At 54.3% G+C, this 19455-nt stretch overlaps 2 protein-coding genes across 2 annotated transcripts; one reads left to right on the forward strand and one right to left on the reverse strand.

Moving 5' to 3' along the window:
• Nucleotides 1-15287: 15287 nt before the first annotated feature.
• LOC128303810 (fatty acid hydroxylase domain-containing protein 2-like) lies at nt 15288-16438 on the forward strand. The gene is made up of 2 exons (XM_053040881.1): nt 15288-15747; nt 15827-16438. The coding sequence occupies exons 1-2, from the start codon at nt 15554-15556 to the stop codon at nt 15954-15956; spliced, it is 324 nt and encodes a 107-aa protein (XP_052896841.1). The 5' UTR covers nt 15288-15553; the 3' UTR covers nt 15957-16438.
• A 663-nt stretch (nt 16439-17101) lies between these two features.
• LOC128302552 (fatty acid hydroxylase domain-containing protein 2-like) lies at nt 17102-19226 on the reverse strand. The gene is made up of 2 exons (XM_053039401.1): nt 18333-19226; nt 17102-18253 (listed from the first exon to the last, which is right to left on the reverse strand). The coding sequence occupies exons 1-2, from the start codon at nt 18524-18526 to the stop codon at nt 18151-18153; spliced, it is 297 nt and encodes a 98-aa protein (XP_052895361.1). The 5' UTR covers nt 18527-19226; the 3' UTR covers nt 17102-18150.
• Nucleotides 19227-19455: the final 229 nt, after the last annotated feature.

A 19455-nucleotide genomic window follows, 5' to 3' on the forward strand; every position in this document is an offset into this window, starting at 1 on the left:
CGGCCAAGATGGTGGACAAGATGGCGGCCAAGATGGCGGCCAAGATGGCGGACAAAATGGCGGCCAAGATGGCGGACAAGATGGCGGACAAGATGGCGGACAAGATGGCGGACAAGATGGCGGACAAGATGGCGGCCAAGATGGCGGACAAGATGGCGGCCAAGATGGCGGACAAGATGGCGGACAAGATGGCGGACAAGATGGCGGACAAGATGGCGGACAAGATGGCGGACAAGATGGCGGCCAAGATGGCGGCCAAGATGGCGGCCAAGATGGCGGACAAGATGGAGGACAAGATGGCGGACAAGATGGCAGACAAGATGGCGGCCAAGATGGCGGCCAAGAAGGTGGACAAGATGGCGGACAAGATGGCGGCCAAGATGGCGGACAAGATGGCGGACAAGATGGCGGACACGATGGCGGACAAGATGGCGGACAAGATGGCGGACAAGATGGCGGACAAGATGGCGGACAAGATGGTGGCCAAGATGGCGGACAAGATGGCGGCCAAGATGGCGGACAAGATGGCGGACAAGATGGCGGCCAAGATGGCGGACAAGATGGCGGACAAGATGGCGGACAAGATGGCGGACAAGATGGCGGACAAGATGGCGGACAAAATGGCGGACAAGATGGCGGACAAAATGGCGGACAAGATGGCGGACAAGATGGCGGACAAGATGGCGGACAAGATGGCGGCCAAGATGGCGGACAAGATGGCGGACAAGATGGAGGACAAGATGGCGGACAAGATGGAGGACAAGATGGCGGACAAGATGGCGGACAAGATGGCGGCCAAGATGGTGGACAAGATGGCGGACAAGATGGCGGACAAGATGGCGGACAAGATGGAGGACAAGATGGCGGACAAGATGGCGGACAAGATGGCGGACAAGATGGCGGACAAGATGGCGGACAAGATGGCGGACAAGATGGCGGACAAGATGGCGGACAAGATGGCGGCCAAGATGGCGGACAAGATGGCGGACAAGATGGCGGACAAGATGGCGGACAAGATGGCGGCCAAGATGGCGGACAAGATGGCGGACAAGATGGCGGACACGATGGCGGCCAAGATGGCGGCCAAGATGGCGGACAAGATGGTGGCCAAGATGGCGGACAAGATGGCGGACAAGATGGCGGACAAGATGGCGGACAAGATGGCGGACAAGATGGCGGACAAGATGGCGGACAAGATGGCAGCCAAGATGGCGGCCAAGATGGCGGCCAAGATGGCGGACAAGATGGCGGACAAGATGGTGGACAAGATGGCGGCCAAGATGGCGGCCAAGATGGCGGACAAGATGGCGGACAAGATGGCGGACAAGATGGCGGACAAGATGGCGGCCAAGATGGCGGACAAGATGGCGGCCAAGATGGCGGCCAAGATGGCGGACAAAATGGCGGCCAAGATGGCGGACAAGATGGCGGACAAGATGGCGGACAAGATGGCGGACAAGATGGCAGACAAGATGGCGGACAAGATGGCGGCCAAGATGGCGGACAAGATGGCGGACAAGATGGCGGACAAGATGGCGGACAAGATGGCGGACAAAATGGCGGACAAGATGGCGGACAAGATGGCGGACAAGATGGCGGACAAGATGGCGGACAAGATTGCGGCCAAGATGGCGGACAAGATGGCGGACAAGATGGCGGACAAGATGGCGGCCAAGATGGCGGCAAAGATGGCGGACAAGATGGCGGACAAGATGGCGGACAAAATGGCGGACAAGATGGCGGACAAAATGGCGGACAAGATGGCGGACAAGATGGCGGCCAAGATGGCGGACAAGATGGCGGACAAGATGGCGGACAAGATGGAGGACAAGATGGCGGACAAGATGGCGGACAAGATGGCGGACAAGATGGCGGACAAGATGGCGGACAAGATGGCGGACAAGATGGCGGACAAGATGGCGGACAAGATGGCGGCCAAGATGGCGGACAAGATGGCGGACAAGATGGCGGACAAGATGGCGGCCAAGATGGCGGCCAAGATGGCGGACACGATGGCGGACAAGATGGCGGCCAAGATGGCGGACGAGATGGCGGACAAGATGGCGGACAAGATGGCGGACAAGATGGCGGCCAAGATGGCGGACAAGATGGCGGACAAGATGGCGGACAAGATGGCGGACAAGATGGCGGACAAGATGGCGGCCAAGATGGCGGACAAGATGGCGGACAAGATGGCGGCCAAGATGGCGGACAAGATGGCGGACAAGATGGCGGCCAAGATGGCGGCAAAGATGGCGGACAAGATGGCGGACAAGATGGCGGACAAAATGGCGGACAAGATGGCGGACAAAATGGCGGACAAGATGGCGGACAAGATGGCGGCCAAGATGGCGGACAAGATGGCGGACAAGATGGCGGACAAGATGGTGGACAAGATGGCGGCCAAGATGGCGGACAAGATGGAGGACAAGATGGCGGACAAGATGGCGGCCAAGATGGCGGCCAAGATGGCGGATAAGATGGCGGCCAAGATGGCGGACAAGATGGCGGCCAAGATGGCGGACAAGATGGCGGCCAAGATGGCGGACAAGATGGCGGACACGATGGCGGACAAGATGGCGGACAAGATGGCGGCCAAGATGGCGGACAAGATGGCGGCCAAGATGGCGGCCAAGATGGCGGACAAGATGGCGGACAAGATGGCGGACAAGATGGCGGCCAAGATGGCGGACAAGAAGGCGGACAAGATGGCGGACAAGATGGCGGACAAGATGGCGGACAAGATGGCGGCCAAGATGGCGGACAAGATGGCGGACAAGATGGCGGACAAGATGGAGGACAAGATGGCGGACAAGATGGCGGACAAGATGGCGGACAAGATGGCGGCCAAGATGGCGGACAAGATGGAGGACAAGATGGCGGACAAGATGGCGGCCAAGATGGCGGATAAGATGGCGGAAAAGATGGCGGACAAGATGGCGGACAAGATGGCGGCCAAGATGGCGGCAAAGATGGCGGACAAGATGGCGGACAAGATGGCGGACAAGATGGCGGACAAGATGGCGGACAAGATGGCGGACAAGATGGCGGACAAGATGGAGGACAAGATGGCGGACAAGATGGCGGACAAGATGGAGGACAAGATGGCGGACAAGATGGCGGCCAAGATGGCGGACAAGATGGCGGACAAGATGGCGGACAAGATGGCGGACAAGATGGCGGACAAGATGGCGGCCAAGATGGCGGCCAAGAAGGTGGACAAGATGGCGGACAAGATGGCGGACAAGATGGCGGACAAGATGGCGGACAAGATGGCGGACAAGATGGCGGACAAGATGGCGGACAAGAAGGCGGACAAGAAGGCGGACAAGATGGAGGACAAGATGGCGGACAAGATGGCGGACAAGATGGCGGACAAGATGGCGGACAAGATGGCGGACAAGATGGCGGACAAGATGGCGGACAAGATGGCGGACAAGATGGCGGACAAGATGGCGGCCAAGATGGCGGACAAGATGGCGGACAAGATGGCGGCCAAGATGGCGGCAAAGATGGCGGCCAAGATGGCGGACAAGATGGAGGACAAGATGGCGGACAAGATGGCGGACAAGATGGAGTACAAGATGGCGGACAAGATGGCGGACAAGATGGCGGACAAGATGGCGGACAAGATGGCGGACAAGATGGAGGACAAGATGGCGGACAAGATGGCGGCCAAGATGGCGGCCAAGATGGCGGACAAGATGGCGGACAAGATGGCGGACAAGATGGCGGACAAGATGGCGGCCAAGATGGTGGACAAGATGGCGGCCAAGATGGCGGACAAAATGGCGGCCAAGATGGCGGACAAGATGGCGGACAAGATGGCGGACAAGATGGCGGACAAGATGGCGGCCAAGATGGCGGACAAGATGGCGGCCAAGATGGCGGACAAGATGGCGGACAAGATGGCGGACAAGATGGCGGACAAGATGGCGGACAAGATGGCGGACAAGATGGCGGCCAAGATGGTGGACAAGATGGCGGCCAAGATGGCGGCCAAGATGGCGGACAAAATGGCGGCCAAGATGGCGGACAAGATGGCGGACAAGATGGCGGACAAGATGGCGGACAAGATGGCGGACAAGATGGCGGCCAAGATGGCGGACAAGATGGCGGCCAAGATGGCGGACAAGATGGCGGACAAGATGGCGGACAAGATGGCGGACAAGATGGCGGACAAGATGGCGGACAAGATGGCGGCCAAGATGGCGGCCAAGATGGCGGACAAGATGGCGGACAAGATGGCGGCCAAGATGGCGGACAAGATGGCAGACAAGATGGCGGCCAAGATGGCGGCCAAGAAGGTGGACAAGATGGCGGACAAGATGGCGGCCAAGATGGCGGCCAAGATGGCGGACAAGATGGCGGACAAGATGGCGGACAAGATGGCGGACAAGATGGCGGACAAGATGGCGGACAAGATGGCGGACAAGATGGCGGACAAGATGGTGGCCAAGATGGCGGACAAGATGGCGGCCAAGATGGCGGACAAGATGGCGGACAAGATGGCGGCCAAGATGGCGGACAAGATGGCGGACAAGATGGCGGACAAGATGGCGGACAAGATGGCGGACAAAATGGCGGACAAGATGGCGGACAAAATGGCGGACAAGATGGCGGACAAGATGGCGGACAAGATGGCGGACAAGATGGCGGACAAGATGGCGGCCAAGATGGCGGACAAGATGGCGGACAAGATGGCGGCCAAGATGGCGGACAAGATGGCAGACAAGATGGCGGCCAAGATGGCGGCCAAGAAGGTGGACAAGATGGCGGACAAGATGGCGGCCAAGATGGCGGACAAGATGGCGGACAAGATGGCGGACAAGATGGCGGACAAGATGGTGGCCAAGATGGCGGACAAGATGGCGGCCAAGATGGCGGACAAGATGGCGGACAAGATGGCGGCCAAGATGGCGGACAAGATGGCGGACAAGATGGCGGACAAGATGGCGGACAAGATGGCGGACAAAATGGCGGACAAGATGGCGGACAAAATGGCGGACAAGATGGCGGACAAGATGGCGGCCAAGATGGCGGACAAGATGGCGGCCAAGATGGCGGACAAGATGGCGGACAAGATGGCCATGGCGGCCAAGATGGTGACAAGATGGCGGCCAAGATGGCGGACAAGATGGCGGCCAAGATGGCGGACAAGATGGCGGCCAAGATGGCGGACAAGATGGCGGACAAGATGGCGGACAAGATGGCGGACAAGATGGCGGCCAAGATGGCGGCCAAGATGGCGGACAAGATGGCGGACAAGATGGCGGACAAGATGGCGGCCAAGATGGCGGACAAGATGGCGGCCAAGATGGCGGCCAAGATGGCGGACAAGATGGCGGACAAGATGGCGGACAAGATGGCGGCCAAGATGGCGGACAAGATGGCGGCCAAGATGGCGGACAAGATGGCGGCCAAGATGGCGGACAAGATGGCGGCCAAGATGGCGGACAAGATGGCGGACAAGATGGCGGACAAGATGGCGGACAAGATGGCGGACAAGATGGCGGATAAGATGGCGAACAAGATGGCGGACAAGATGGAGGACAAGATGGCGGACAAGATGGCGGCCAAGATGGCGGACAAGATGGCGGACAAGATGGCGGCCAAGATGGCGGCCAAGATGGCGGCCAAGATGGCGGACAAGATGGCGGCCAAGATGGCGGCCAAGATGGCGGACAAGATGGCGGACAAGATGGCGGACAAGATGGCGGCCAAGATGGCGGACAAGATGGCGGACAAGATGGCGGACAAGATGGCGGACAAGATGGCGGCCAAGATGGCGGCCAAGATGGCGGACAAGATGGCGGCCAAGATGGCGGACAAGATGGCGGCCAAGATGGCGGACAAGATGGCGGACAAGATGGCGGACAAGATGGCGGCCAAGATGGCGGACAAGATGGCGGACAAGATGGCGGACAAGATGGCGGACAAGATGGCGGCCAAGATGGCGGCCAAGATGGCGGACAAGATGGCGGCCAAGATGGCGGACAAGATGGCGGCCAAGATGGCGGACAAGATGGCGGACAAGATGGCGGACAAGATGGCGGCCAAGATGGCGGACAAGATGGCGGACAAGATGGAGGACAAGATGGCGGACAAGATGGCGGCCAAGATGGCGGACAAGATGGCGGACAAGATGGCGGCCAAGATGGCGGCCAAGATGGCGGACAAGATGGCGGACAAGATGGCGGACAAGATGGCGGACAAGATGGCGGACAAGATGGCGGACAAGATGGCGGACAAGATGGCGGCCAAGATGGCGGACAAGATGGCGGCCAAGATGGCGGACAAGATGGCGGACAAGATGGCGGACAAGATGGCGGACAAGATGGCGGCCAAGATGGCGGACAAGATGGCGGCCAAGATGGCGGACAAGATGGCGGACAAGATGGCGGACAAGATGGCGGCCAAGATGGCGGACAAGATGGAGGACAAGATGGAGGACAAGATGGCGGACAAGATGGCGGACAAGATGGCGGCCAAGATGGCGGACAAGATGGCGGACAAGATGGCGGACAAGATGGCGGCCAAGATGGCGGACAAGATGGCGGCCAAGATGGCGGACAAGATGGCGGACAAGATGGCGGACAAGATGGCGGCCAAGATGGCGGACAAGATGGCGGACAAGATGGCGGCCAAGATGGCGGACAAGATGGCGGACAAGATGGCGGACAAGATGGCGGACAAGATGGCGGACAAGATGGCGGCCAAGATGGCGGACAAGATGGCGGACAAGATGGCGGCCAAGATGGCGGACAAGATGGCGGACAAGATGGCGGACAAGATGGCGGACAAGATGGCGGACAAGATGGCGGACAAGATGGCGGACAAGATGGCGGCCAAGATGGCGGACAAGATGGCGGCCAAGATGGCGGACAAGATGGCGGCCAAGATGGCGGCCAAGATGGCGGACAAGATGGCGGACAAGATGGCGGACAAGATGGCGGACAAGATGGCGGACAAGATGGTGGCCAAGATGGCGGCCAAGATGGCGGCCAAGATGGCGGACAAGATGGCGGACAAGATGGTGGACAAGATGGCGGACAAGATGGCGGACAAGATGGCGGCCAAGATGGCGGCCAAGATGGCGGACAAGATGGCGGCCAAGATGGCGGACAAGATGGCGGACAAGATGGCGGACAAGATGGCGGACAAGATGGCGGACAAGATGGCGGACAAGATGGTGGCCAAGATGGCGGCCAAGATGGCGGACAAGATGGCGGACAAGATGGCGGACAAGATGGCGGACAAGATGGCGGACAAGATGGCGGACAAGATGGCGGCCAAGATGGCGGACAAGATGGCGGCCAAGATGGCGGACAAGATGGCGGACAAGATGGCGGACAAGATGGCGGCCAAGATGGCGGACAAGATGGAGGACAAGATCGAGGACAAGATGGCGGACAAGATGGCGGCCAAGATGGCGGACAAGATGGCGGCCAAGATGGCGGACAAGATGGCGGCCAAGATGGCGGCCAAGATGGCGGCCAAGATGGCGGACAAGATGGCGGCCAAGATGGCGGACAAGATGGCGGCCAAGATGGCGGACAAGATGGCGGACAAGATGGCGGCCAAGATGGCGGACAAGATGGCGGCCAAGATGGCGGACAAGATGGCGGCCAAGATGGCGGCCAAGATGGCGGACAAGATGGCGGACAAGATGGCGGACAAGATGGCGGACAAGATGGCGGACAAGATGGCGGACAAGATGGCGGCCAAGATGGCGGACAAGATGGCGGACAAGATGGCGGCCAAGATGGCGGACAAGATGGCGGCCAAGATGGCGGACAAGATGGCGGACAAGATGGCGGACAAGATGGCGGCCAAGATGGCGGACAAGATGGCGGACAAGATGGCGGACAAGATGGCGGACAAGATGGTGGACAAGATGGCGGCCAAGATGGCGGCCAAGATGGCGGACAAGATGGCGGCCAAGATGGCGGCCAAGATGGCGGCCAAGATGGCGGACAAGATGGCGGACAAGATGGCGGACAAGATGGCGGACAAGATGGCGGCCAAGATGGCGGACAAGATGGCGGACAAGATGGCGGACAAGATGGCGGCCAAGATGGCGGACAAGATGGCGGCCAAGATGGCGGACAAGATGGCGGACAAGATGGCGGACAAGATGGCGGCCAAGATGGCGGACAAGATGGCGGACAAGATGGCGGCCAAGATGGCGGACAAGATGGCGGACAAGATGGCGGACAAGATGGCGGCCAAGATGGCGGACAAGATGGCGGCCAAGATGGCGGACAAGATGGCGGACAAGATGGCGGCCAAGATGGCGGACAAGATGGCGGACAAGATGGCGGACAAGATGGCGGACAAGATGGCGGACAAGATGGCGGACAAGATGGCGGACAAGATGGCGGCCAAGGTGGCGGACAAGATGGCGGCCAAGATGGCGGACAAGATGGCGGACAAGATGGCGGCCAAGATGGCGGACAAGATGGCGGACAAGATGGCGGACAAGATGGCGGACAAGATGGTGGCCAAGATGGCGGCCAAGATGGCGGCCAAGATGGCGGACAAGATGGCGGACAAGATGGTGGACAAGATGGCGGACAAGATGGCGGACAAGATGGCGGCCAAGATGGCGGCCAAGATGGCGGACAAGATGGCGGCCAAGATGGCGGACAAGATGGCGGACAAGATGGCGGACAAGATGGCGGACAAGATGGCGGACAAGATGGCGGATAAGATGGTGAACAAGATGGCGGACAAGATGGAGGACAAGATGGCGGACAAGATGGCGGCCAAGATGGCGGACAAGATGGCGGACAAGATGGCGGACAAGATGGCGGACAAGATGGCGGCCAAGATGGCGGACAAGATGGCGGCCAAGATGGCGGACAAGATGGCGGACAAGATGGCGGACAAGATGGCGGACAAGATGGCGGCCAAGATGGCGGACAAGATGGCCATGGCGGCCAAGATGGCGACAAGATGGCGGCCAAGATGGCGGCCAAGATGGCGGACAAGATGGCGGCCAAGATGGCGGACAAGATGGCGGACAAGATGGCGGACAAGATGGCGGACAAGATGGCGGCCAAGATGGCGGCCAAGATGGCGGACAAGATGGCGGCCAAGATGGCGGACAAGATGGCGGACAAGATGGCGGACAAGATGGCGGACAAGATGGCGGCCACGATGGCGGACAAGATGGCGGACAAGATGGCGGACAAGATGGCGGCCAAGATGGCGGCCAAGATGGCGGACAAGATGGCGGCCAAGATGGCGGACAAGATGGCGGACAAGATGGCGGCCAAGATGGCGGACAAGATGGCGGACAAGATGGCGGACAAGATGGCGGCCAAGATGGCGGACAAGATGGCGGACAAGATGGCGGCCAAGATGGCGGACAAGATGGCGGACAAGATGGCGGACAAGATGGCGGACAAGATGGCGGACAAGATGGCGGACAAGATGGCGGCCAAGATGGCGGACAAGATGGCGGACAAGATGGCGGCCAAGATGGCGGACAAGATGGCGGCCAAGATGGCGGACAAGATGGCGGACAAGATGGCGGACAGGATGGCGGCCTAGATGGCGGACAAGATGGCGGACAAGATGGTGGCCAAGATGGCGGCCAAGATGGCGGACAAGATGGCGGACAAGATGGCGGACAAGATGGCGGACAAGATGGAGGACAAGATGGCGGACAAGATGGCGGACAAGATGGCGGACAAGATGGCGGACAAGATGGCGGACAAGATGGCGGACAAGATGGCGGACAAGATGGTGGACAAGATGGCGGCCAAGATGGCGGCCAAGATGGCGGACAAGATGGCGGCCAAGATGGCGGCCAAGATGGCGGCCAAGATGGCGGACAAGATGGCGGACAAGATGGCGGACAAGATGGCGGACAAGATGGCGGACAAGATGGCGGACAAGATGGCGGCCAAGATGGCGGACAAGATGGCGGCCAAGATGGCGGCCAAGATGGCGGACAAGATGGCGGACAAGATGGCGGCCAAGATGGCGGACAAGATGGCGGCCAAGATGGCGGACAAGATGGCGGCCAAGATGGCGGCCAAGATGGCGGACAAGATGGCGGACAAGATGGCGGACAAGATGGCGGACAAGATGGCGGACAAGATGGCGGACAAGATGGCGGCCAAGATGGCGGACAAGATGGCGGACAAGATGGCGGCCAAGATGGCGGACAAGATGGCGGCCAAGATGGCGGACAAGATGGCGGACAAGATGGCGGACAAGATGGCGGCCAAGATGGCGGACAAGATGGCGGCCAAGATGGCGGCCAAGATGGCGGACAAGATGGCGGCCAAGATGGCGGACAAGATGGCGGACAAGATGGCGGACAAGATGGCGGACAAGATGGCGGACAAGATGGCGGCCAAGATGGCGGACAAGATGGCGGATAAGATGGCGGACAAGATGGCGGACAAGATGGCGGACAAGATGGCGGACAAGATGGCGGCCAAGATGGCGGACAAGATGGCGGACAAGATGGCGGCCAAGATGGCGGACAAAATGGCGGACAAGATGGCGGACAAGATGGTGGACAAGATGGCGGCCAAGATGGCGGACAAGATGGCGGCCAAGATGGCGGCCAAGATGGCGGACAAGATGGCGGACAAGATGGTGGACAAGATGGCGGACAAGATGGCGGACAAGATGGCGGACAAGATGGCGGACAAGATGGCGGACAAGATGGCGGACAGGATGGCGGCCTAGATGGCGGACAAGATGGCGGCCAAGATGGCGGACAAGATGGCGGACAAGATGGAGGACAAGATGGCGGACAAGATGGCGGACAAGATGGCGGCCAAGATGGTGGCCAAGATGGCGGCCAAGATGGAGGACAAGATGGCGGCCAAGATGTTGGACAAGGGTGGTGGGAGGTGGGTGGTGACCCGTGGGAGGTGGGTGGTAATCCGTGGGAGGTGGGTGGTGACCCGTGGGAGGTGGGTGGTGACCCGTGGGAGGTGGATGGTGACCCGTGGGAGGTGGGTGGTGACCCGTGGGAGGTTGGTGGTCACTCGTGGAAGGTGATAGATGACCCGTGGGAGGTGGGTGGTTGTGACCTGTGGGAGGTGAGTGGTGACCCGTGGGAGGTGGGTGGTGACCCGTGGGAGGTTGGTGGTCACTCGTGGGAGGTGGGTGGTGACCCGTGGGAGGTGGGTGGTGACCCGTGGGAGGTGGTTGGTCACCCGTGGGAGGTGGGTGGTGACCCGTGGGAGGTGGGTGGTGACCCGTGGGAGGTGGGTGGACACCCGTGGGTGGTGGGTGGTGACCCGTGGGAGGTGGGTGGTGACCCGTGGGAGGTGGGTGGTCACCCGTGGGAGGTAGGTGGTGACCCGTGGGTGGTGGGTGGTGACTCGTGGGAGGTGGTTGGTCACTCGTGGGAGGTGGGTGGTGACCCGTGGGTAGTGGGTGGTAACCCGTGTGAGGTGGGTGGTGACCCGTGGGAGGTGGGTGGTGACCCGTGGAAGGTGGGTGGTGACCCGTGGGAGGTGGGTGGTGACCCGTGGGAGGTGGGTGGTAATCCGTGGGAGGTGGGTGGTGACCCGTGGGAGGTGGGTGGTGACCCGTGGGAGGTGGATGGTGACCCGTGGGAGGTGGGTGGTGACCCGTGGGAGGTTGGTGGTCACTCGTGGAAGGTGATAGATGACCCGTGGGAGGTGGGTGGTTGTGACCTGTGGGAGGTGAGTGGTGACCCGTGGGAGGTGGGTGGTGACCCGTGGGAGGTTGGTGGTCACTCGTGGGAGGTGGGTGGTGACCCGTGGGAGGTGGGTGGTGACCCGTGGGAGGTGGTTGGTCACCCGTGGGAGGTGGGTGGTGACCCGTGGGAGGTGGGTGGTGACCCGTGGGAGGTGGGTGGACACCCGTGGGTGGTGGGTGGTGACCCGTGGGTGGTGGGTGGTGACCCGTGGGAGGTGGGTGGTGGCCCGTGGGAGGTGGGTGGTGATCCGTGGGAGGGAGATTTTGATCCGTGGGAGGTGGGTGGTGACCCGTGGGAGGTGGGTGGTGATCCGTGGGAGGTTGGTGGTGACCCGTGGGAGGTGGGTGGTGACCCGTGGGAGGTGGGTGGTGACTCGTTGGTGAAGGGAGGTGACCCGTGGGAGGTGGGTGGTGACCCGTGGGAGGTGAGTGATGACCCGTGGGAGGTGGGTGGAGATACTTCCCATTTCATCCATCTCACTTGCACTTAGGATGTGCAACTATCGGGAAGCGCCGGGAAGTGTGGTAAGAGGGGGGGAGTGGGAAGGAAGATGTCACCTTTTGCAATACATGATCTCCTGGTATCGGAAATCTGAAAACAGCTGGTTTTGTATGGAATTTCGTACCAGCCGACGGAAAGTTTGAGCGAAATGAAGGATGCTTTCCATTTCATCTATCTTCCTTACACTAGCGATCGCTCTCACGGGTTTGATAGGGTGCAAAGCAATAGTGATGGGCATATTTATTCCACCTCTTGAAAAACATGCTTCCTGGTATCTGAAATCTGAAAACAATTGTGTGCGCGGCTACGGTATAGTGGTTTTCACAGTTGACCAGCTGATTTGGTCATTGGACAAATTTGTCAGCATTTTGTAATGGATCAAAGAATGCTATAAAACATAATCAATTGTTGAAATAGTTCAGTAGGTAGAAGCTCACCACAGAAATCAACCGTTAATTTTTGTTCAACGCCTAAAATATCAACGTGAGTGAATGATCATGGAGGTAGTCTTTCAACACAAAAACTTGGCCTAGCATTTTAGTTTTCAAATGCTAAAAGCTATGCAAATCTAACCGGCTGTGCATAACACAAATAATTATTATTATATAAAATTTGCGTTGTTTGTTTAATGGGATACACAATGTTAAACAATCCACTAAATAATAAATAAACAAAAAAATCGAAGGTCACAACTTAGTAACTCGCTCATTCTGTAATGCAAAATGTATGACAGGTGACTACCTCTCACAATGCATCAGAGAATGAGCGATCTCCCGCCAGGATATGCAATATATACGCGGCATATTTACGTGGAGTAATTTGATTGGATGAATTTTCTTCTGCATTCGGCTCCATCTGGGGATCATTCTCATTGATGACGTCACCACTATCTGTGATGTCCCCGTGCTCGATGGTCTCGGCTGTCTTCCTCGGCGACATATCTTAAACATACCATGAGTCCAACCGGCTTCACCCCGTGGAAACAGGATCGGGTACTGTGGTGGACGCATCATCTGGATGGTATCATACACTGATGCCTTAAGGATCCTGTAGCACGATGTTGCAGCACAATCTCCCGTGTATATTCCGTGCTACCGGCGATATCGTCACAAACACATATGACCCATCTCACCTGCAGTCGGTGTGTTGTTCCGGAACTGGTCAATACCTGGTATACGTGAAAGGAGGTAAAGGCGCAGTTCATCGCGAACAGTTCATGTGTTCATACGTATGACTGAACATTCATGTTAGGAGATTGCGTGTGATAAATACTCGCTGCAGAACAGACAATATCGATGAAGTCCCCCACCAACTACTGGTGCTTGAGTGTTTTGTTAAGTTAAGTTAAGATCGAAGAAGTATAACTGAGTTTTGCATGGCGAAAATCCTGGAAGCACAGCGATCGAACCAATTCGATGGCAAAGTGCTTTTTAGATGCTGTAGTTGTAAATTCCACCACGTGCTGCTTCTCGAAATTGGCGCACGTATGATTGTAGCTCCATTTAGAAGAGTACAGATACAGTGGTAACTGGTGTTGGTGGTGATATAGCCGGTTCCGTTATTGTATTCGAAGATGGTGATGGCCCTGGCGGACCATTTGAAGAAGATGATTAGGGGTGGCCCAGCGGCGGATCAAACGGTAGGCAGAGTAGGCCCCTTCTTAGTGCGCTTTTCGCCTTGTCTCTTTTCAAGTCCCCTCAATGTCCCCCTTCTCTCCTGCATCGTTTTTAAAATTAAAGGCCCCAACTATAATTCCGCCCTGGGCCTACAAGGAGATTGATCCTCCATTGGGCACATGGTAGTTGTGGATCCAGCCACTGCCCTTTCGCAACGACTCGACGATACTCTTCTTCCAAACAGTCTGTGGTAGAAAAACTGCAAACGATAATACTGCAATACTGAAATACTGAAAAACTGCAAGCGGAAATACAAAGGGGAAAAACTGGGTACACGAAGCAGAGAAAGCAGCGGCGGATCAAATGGTAGGCGGAGTAGGCGGTCGCCTAGGGCCTTGCCGTGTTGGGGGCCCAAAAAATTTGTGCCGATTGTGCGATTTTTGGAAATTTAAAAGTAGAGTTAATTTATAGCAAAACATTTTTTTAAGAACGTAAAAAATTGATCAACAATATCTTCCATGGCTATATAAAACATTTGTTTCCATGTGATAAATTAAATGCAGAGAAGAATATCGACTTTGTGACTTTAAAGTATAAACGAAATTGCTCCAGGATTTCCGAATCTATAGTGTTGATAAAAGGAGCAATTTTGATCTAAAACCGCCGAAAGGTATGCAATGTTTAAACACTGACTTTCCATAAAATCCAGTTGTTTTCATATTTCTGTGAGAGCGATCGCCAGCGCAAGTGAGATGGATGAAATGGGAAGTCTCCCTCATCTCGCGCTCAACATCGCCGGCGGCTGGATCGAAATTTCTATACAAAATCAGCTGTTTTCAGATTGCCTACACCAAGAGAGCATGTATTAGCAGGAGGTAACATGTATGCCCCCATATTTTGTCAAGTGGGCCATCACTACCCATACCATCAAAGTCATGAGCACCATCGGTTGTGTAAGTGAGATGAAGTGAGATGAGATGTTGATGGTATGCGTAGTGATGGCCTAGGCCATCTTGATTTCTACGCCATTGTGTAAATTTTCGCACCGACATTGGTTGTTTTTCGGCAAAAACGGGTGGCTCTGCGTACAAATAACTGCAATAAGTGATTTTTTCTTCATTCCGCACTTGTACGCTACGCGCGATAAGCGATCCTTGCAGCCAACGAAAAGGCGTATCGTTCACCGTGGATCAAAGCTGGAAAAAGAAGGAGGATTACACGAAGCTAAAACGTCCTTCCGGATAACTCGGGCCTGCGGTATTGTGCCCACAGTCCGCGGCGATCAGGGACAGTGGTGCCTTTTCTTTGCTGCATTACGTAAGAAACGATCTGCTGCAGTGAACCAACTGTCGAGACTTTTAGGTGATAACATCCCGCAAGCCGTATGTGAAAGTTCTGTTCCACAACCAATCATCAACAAGCCAGTGTTTTTGCGTAGATACAAAACGCAACCCGGTAAAAATGAACCGATAGAATCGCACGATCTGCGGCGGGTGATGAAGACAATCTTGTGCAATCAAACGGTGATGGGTGTCCCGATAACGTTTGCTGGCTATTATAGAACATTCCGTGGTTCGGTGCCGGAAGTGGGTGTGATCTTGCGCGATCTGGTCGTGTGTGTGTCTTCTATGCCGAGATTGGATTTTACTACGTGTATCGACTCTTGCACCTCAAGCCACTGTACAAACTGGTCCATAAAAAGCACCACGAATGGACGACACCGTTTGCTTGGACCGCTATGTACTGCCATCCGATCGGACACATCATCAGCAACATGATCCCGTCAATGATCGGCATACAGCTCATGAAGGCACACATCTTCACCACTGCCATCTGGTTTCCGTTGGTAATCTTTAACACGATTCGGGATCATTGTGGCTACCATTTGGCGTTCTTTCCCAGCCCCGAGGACCACGATTATCATCACGCGAAGTATGAATCATCAAGCCGAACTGCTGTATGAGGGATATTCTTGCAGAGCTTTATATGAATGTTTGTTGTATGTTTATAGATTTACTGAGTGCTTCGGAACGTTCGGGTATCTCGATTGGTTGCACGGGACGGACACACAGTTCCGGAAGTCAAAGCAGCACCAGCGTCATCGTGCACTTTGGGGCATTAAATCGGCCCTAGAATTGTAAACGGATAGTTAATCCGAAGCCACCTGTTTGCCATCCAAAGCTTACGAGTGAGGGTGGTAAGGAATACCTCGTTCCAAAACATTCATCGTTGTTTCGTCTTTCTAGCTGTTCTATTTAATTACAAACTCATGTATTCAATAACATGAAACATAGAAACAATTCGGCATTTTACTTGGACCTTTTCTCTACTCATTTGCTAAACATGGATAATAAACTCATTTCCGATTTTTTGGTGTATACATTGTAATTTTAAACAAGCAGTAAGTATTTAATTTTCATTTATTTCAAACGTTACCGCGTAAGTTTTCAACCAGCATACCCGGGTATTTCATACATTTTGTATGGAGCATGACGTTCCTCTTCTGCTTCTTTTCTTATTGTACATAGTTTCGAGTCAAATTCAATGGATTTAAAATTTAAAAAGGAATCGTTAGTTTTATCATAACATAAAAAAGATAATGAATGAATCGAATAAATTTTAGATATGCAAAATATACAAACCAGCTGTTTTCATATTTCTGTGAGAGCGATCGCCAGCACAAGTGAGATGGATGAAATGGGAAGTCTCCCTCATCTCTCGCTCAAAATCGCCGGCGGCTGGATCGAAATTTCTATACAAAACCAGCTGTTTTCAGATTTCCTACACCAAGAGAGCATGTATTAGCAAGAGGTAACATGTATGCCCCCATATTTTGTCAAGTGGGCCATCACTACGCATACCATCAACATCTCATCTCACTTCATCTCACTTACACAACCGATGGTGCTCATGACTTTGATGGTATGCGTAGTGATGGCCCAAGCAACAAAATATGCACGCTGAAGGGATAAACATTGTACCTCCTGCTAATACATGCTCTCTTAGTGTCAGAAATCTGAAAACAGCTGCTTTGTATGGGATTTCGTACGGGAGAGTTTGAAAATGAAAACAATGGTGATGGATGCGGCGCTCCTGGATGGCGTTTGGATAATCGCGGAGCAACGAAGCGAAGTGAGTGAAAATTGCAAAAAACATTTCTTTCTTCACAGAAGTCACATAACATCTTGTTTATTTTACGGAAATTCGTCACTTCAACTAGAAATTATTTAAATAATAATACAAAAACGCTACATAATCTTTTGAAATGTATACATATTTGTACAGTGTTCATAAACATAAATTCGCTTTTTATTCAGTTGGTTCGTCGATTTGGATTTTGTACATTTAGTTGTAAACATAATGAAATAACGTTTATCGTGCAAATAAAGCTTTTTTATCGTATTACCCAACCGTTAGCATTCGAACCCGATTGGACCATTTTCAACAACGCCGTAACGTTTCGAATTTCCTTCTTTTCCTGACGGTGTGCTACAATTCGTACGAGCGTGCAAAAGCCGCCCCACAGTCGGCCCACGGACAGTGAAAGGATAGTGTACCGGTATTTAGCAGCTCGTGCGCATTCAGATGACTATGGCGTGTGTAGGAACGTCCTGCCTGTCTCCTGCTGCAACGTTCTTTCCATCCTCATTTGACACTTGGTGGCGATCGCAACGAGCTTCCTTCTCCACCGTAATATTTCTCGTGCTCTGTTAGAAGCCGCTCATTGAAGTACAGCTTCTTGCAACCGGGATGCACGCAGGAATAAACTCTTACCGAAGAATCAACTCCGGTGGTGGTAGAGCCGCTATTGGCAGCTGACAAACCCTCCCCAACCGATCCGGTAGGTTCATCCTGTAATAAACACCGTAGCACTGTCACACTCGAGCCAAACGATAAAACAACTACTTCTGTATCACTATTTTCTTACGGGAAATCGTCTACTTCGGGAAAGTAGATTAATTACACGTTCTTCGTATTATTCACTGTTATTTTCGCATTGTCCGGCAAGCTTGCGAAGCGTAGACAACTTGTTTACATTCAAAACGTCAAATCAACACGACGGAAAGTTTAAGCGAGCTGAAGGAAGCTTACCGTTTCATCCAATGCAATCAATAGTTGGCAGTTTCGCATTTGAGTTTATCAATGTTTAGCAAATAAGTAGAGAAAAGGTCCAAGTAAAATGCCGAATTGTTTCTATGTTTCCTAGAAACACGAAAGAGCGATGAATGTTTTGGAACGAGGTATTCCTTACCACGCTCACTCGTAAGCTTTGGATGGCAAACAGGTGGCTTCGGATTAACTATCCGGCTACAACTCTCGGGCCGATTTAATGCCTCAAAGTGTACGATGACGCTGGTGCTGCTTTGACTTCCGGAACTGTGTGTCCGTCCCGTGCAACCAATCGAGATACCCGAACGTTCCGAAGCACTCAGTAAATCTATAAACATACAACAAACATTCATATAAAGCTCTGCAAGAATATCCCTCATACAGCAGTTCGGCTTGATGATTCATACTTCGCGTGATGATAATCGTGGTCCTCGGGGCTGGGAAAGAACGCCAAATGGTAGCCACAATGATCCCGAATCGTGTTAAAGATTACCAACGGAAACCAGATAGCAGTGGTGAAGATGTGTGCCTTCATGAGCTGTATGCCGATCATTGACGGGATCATGTTGCTGATGATGTGTCCGATCGGATGGCAGTACATAGCGGTCCAAGCAAACGGTGTCGTCCATTCGTGGTGCTTTTTATGGACCAGTTTGTACAGTGGCTTGAGGTGCAAGAGTCGATACACGTAGTAAAATCCAATCTCGGCATAGAAGACACACACACGACCAGATCGCGCAAGATCACACCCACGTCCGGCACCGAACCACGGAATGTTCTATAATAGCCAGCAAACGTTATCGGGACACCCATCACCGTTTGATTGCACAAGATTGTCTTCATCACCCGCCGCAGATCGTGCGATTCTATCGGTTCATTTTTACCGGGTTGCGTTTTGTATCTACGCAAAAACACTGGCTTGTTGATGATTGGTTGTGGAACAGAACTTTCACATACGGCTTGCGGGATGTTATCACCTAAAAGTCTCGACAGTTGGTTCACTGCAGCAGATCGTTTTTTACGTAATGCAGCAAAGAAAAGGCACCACTGTCCCTGATCGCCGCGGACGTGGGCACAATACCGCAGGCCCGAGTTGTCCGGAAGGACGTTTTAGCTTCGTGTAATCCTCCTTCTTTTTCCAGCTTTGATCCACGGTGAACGATACGCCTTTTCGTTGGCTGCAAGGATCGCTTATCGCGCGTAGCGTACAAGTGCGGAATGAAGAAAAAATCACTTATTGCAGTTATTTGTACGCAGAGCCACCCGTTTTTGCCGAAAAACAACCAATGTCGGTGCGAAAATTTACACAATGGCGTAGAAATCAAGATGGCCTAGGCCATCACTACGCATACCATCAACATCTCATCTCACTTCATCTCACTTACACAACCGATGGTGCTCATGACTTTGATGGTATGGGTAGTGATGGCCCACTTGACAAAATATGGGGGCATACATGTTACCTCCTGCTAATACATGCTCTCTTGGTGTAGGAAATCTGAAAACAGCTGGTTTTGTATAGAAATTTCG

Source organism: Anopheles moucheti, chromosome 3 (assembly GCF_943734755.1).
Source record: "Anopheles moucheti chromosome 3, idAnoMoucSN_F20_07, whole genome shotgun sequence".
In the NCBI taxonomy this organism is placed as follows: domain Eukaryota; kingdom Metazoa; phylum Arthropoda; class Insecta; order Diptera; family Culicidae; genus Anopheles; species Anopheles moucheti.

Excerpts from the sequence above, each read along its gene's own strand:
- LOC128303810 (XM_053040881.1), top strand. The coding sequence starts at position 15,554 with ATGTACTGCCATCCGATCGGACACATCATCAGCAACATGATCCCGTCA. Across the intron at positions 15,748-15,826 it reads CACGATTATCATCACGCGAA|ATTTACTGAGTGCTTCGGAA; the intron begins GTATGAATCATC and ends GTATGTTTATAG.
- LOC128302552 (XM_053039401.1), bottom strand. The coding sequence starts at position 18,526 with ATGTACTGCCATCCGATCGGACACATCATCAGCAACATGATCCCGTCA. Across the intron at positions 18,254-18,332 it reads CACGATTATCATCACGCGAA|ATTTACTGAGTGCTTCGGAA; the intron begins GTATGAATCATC and ends GTATGTTTATAG.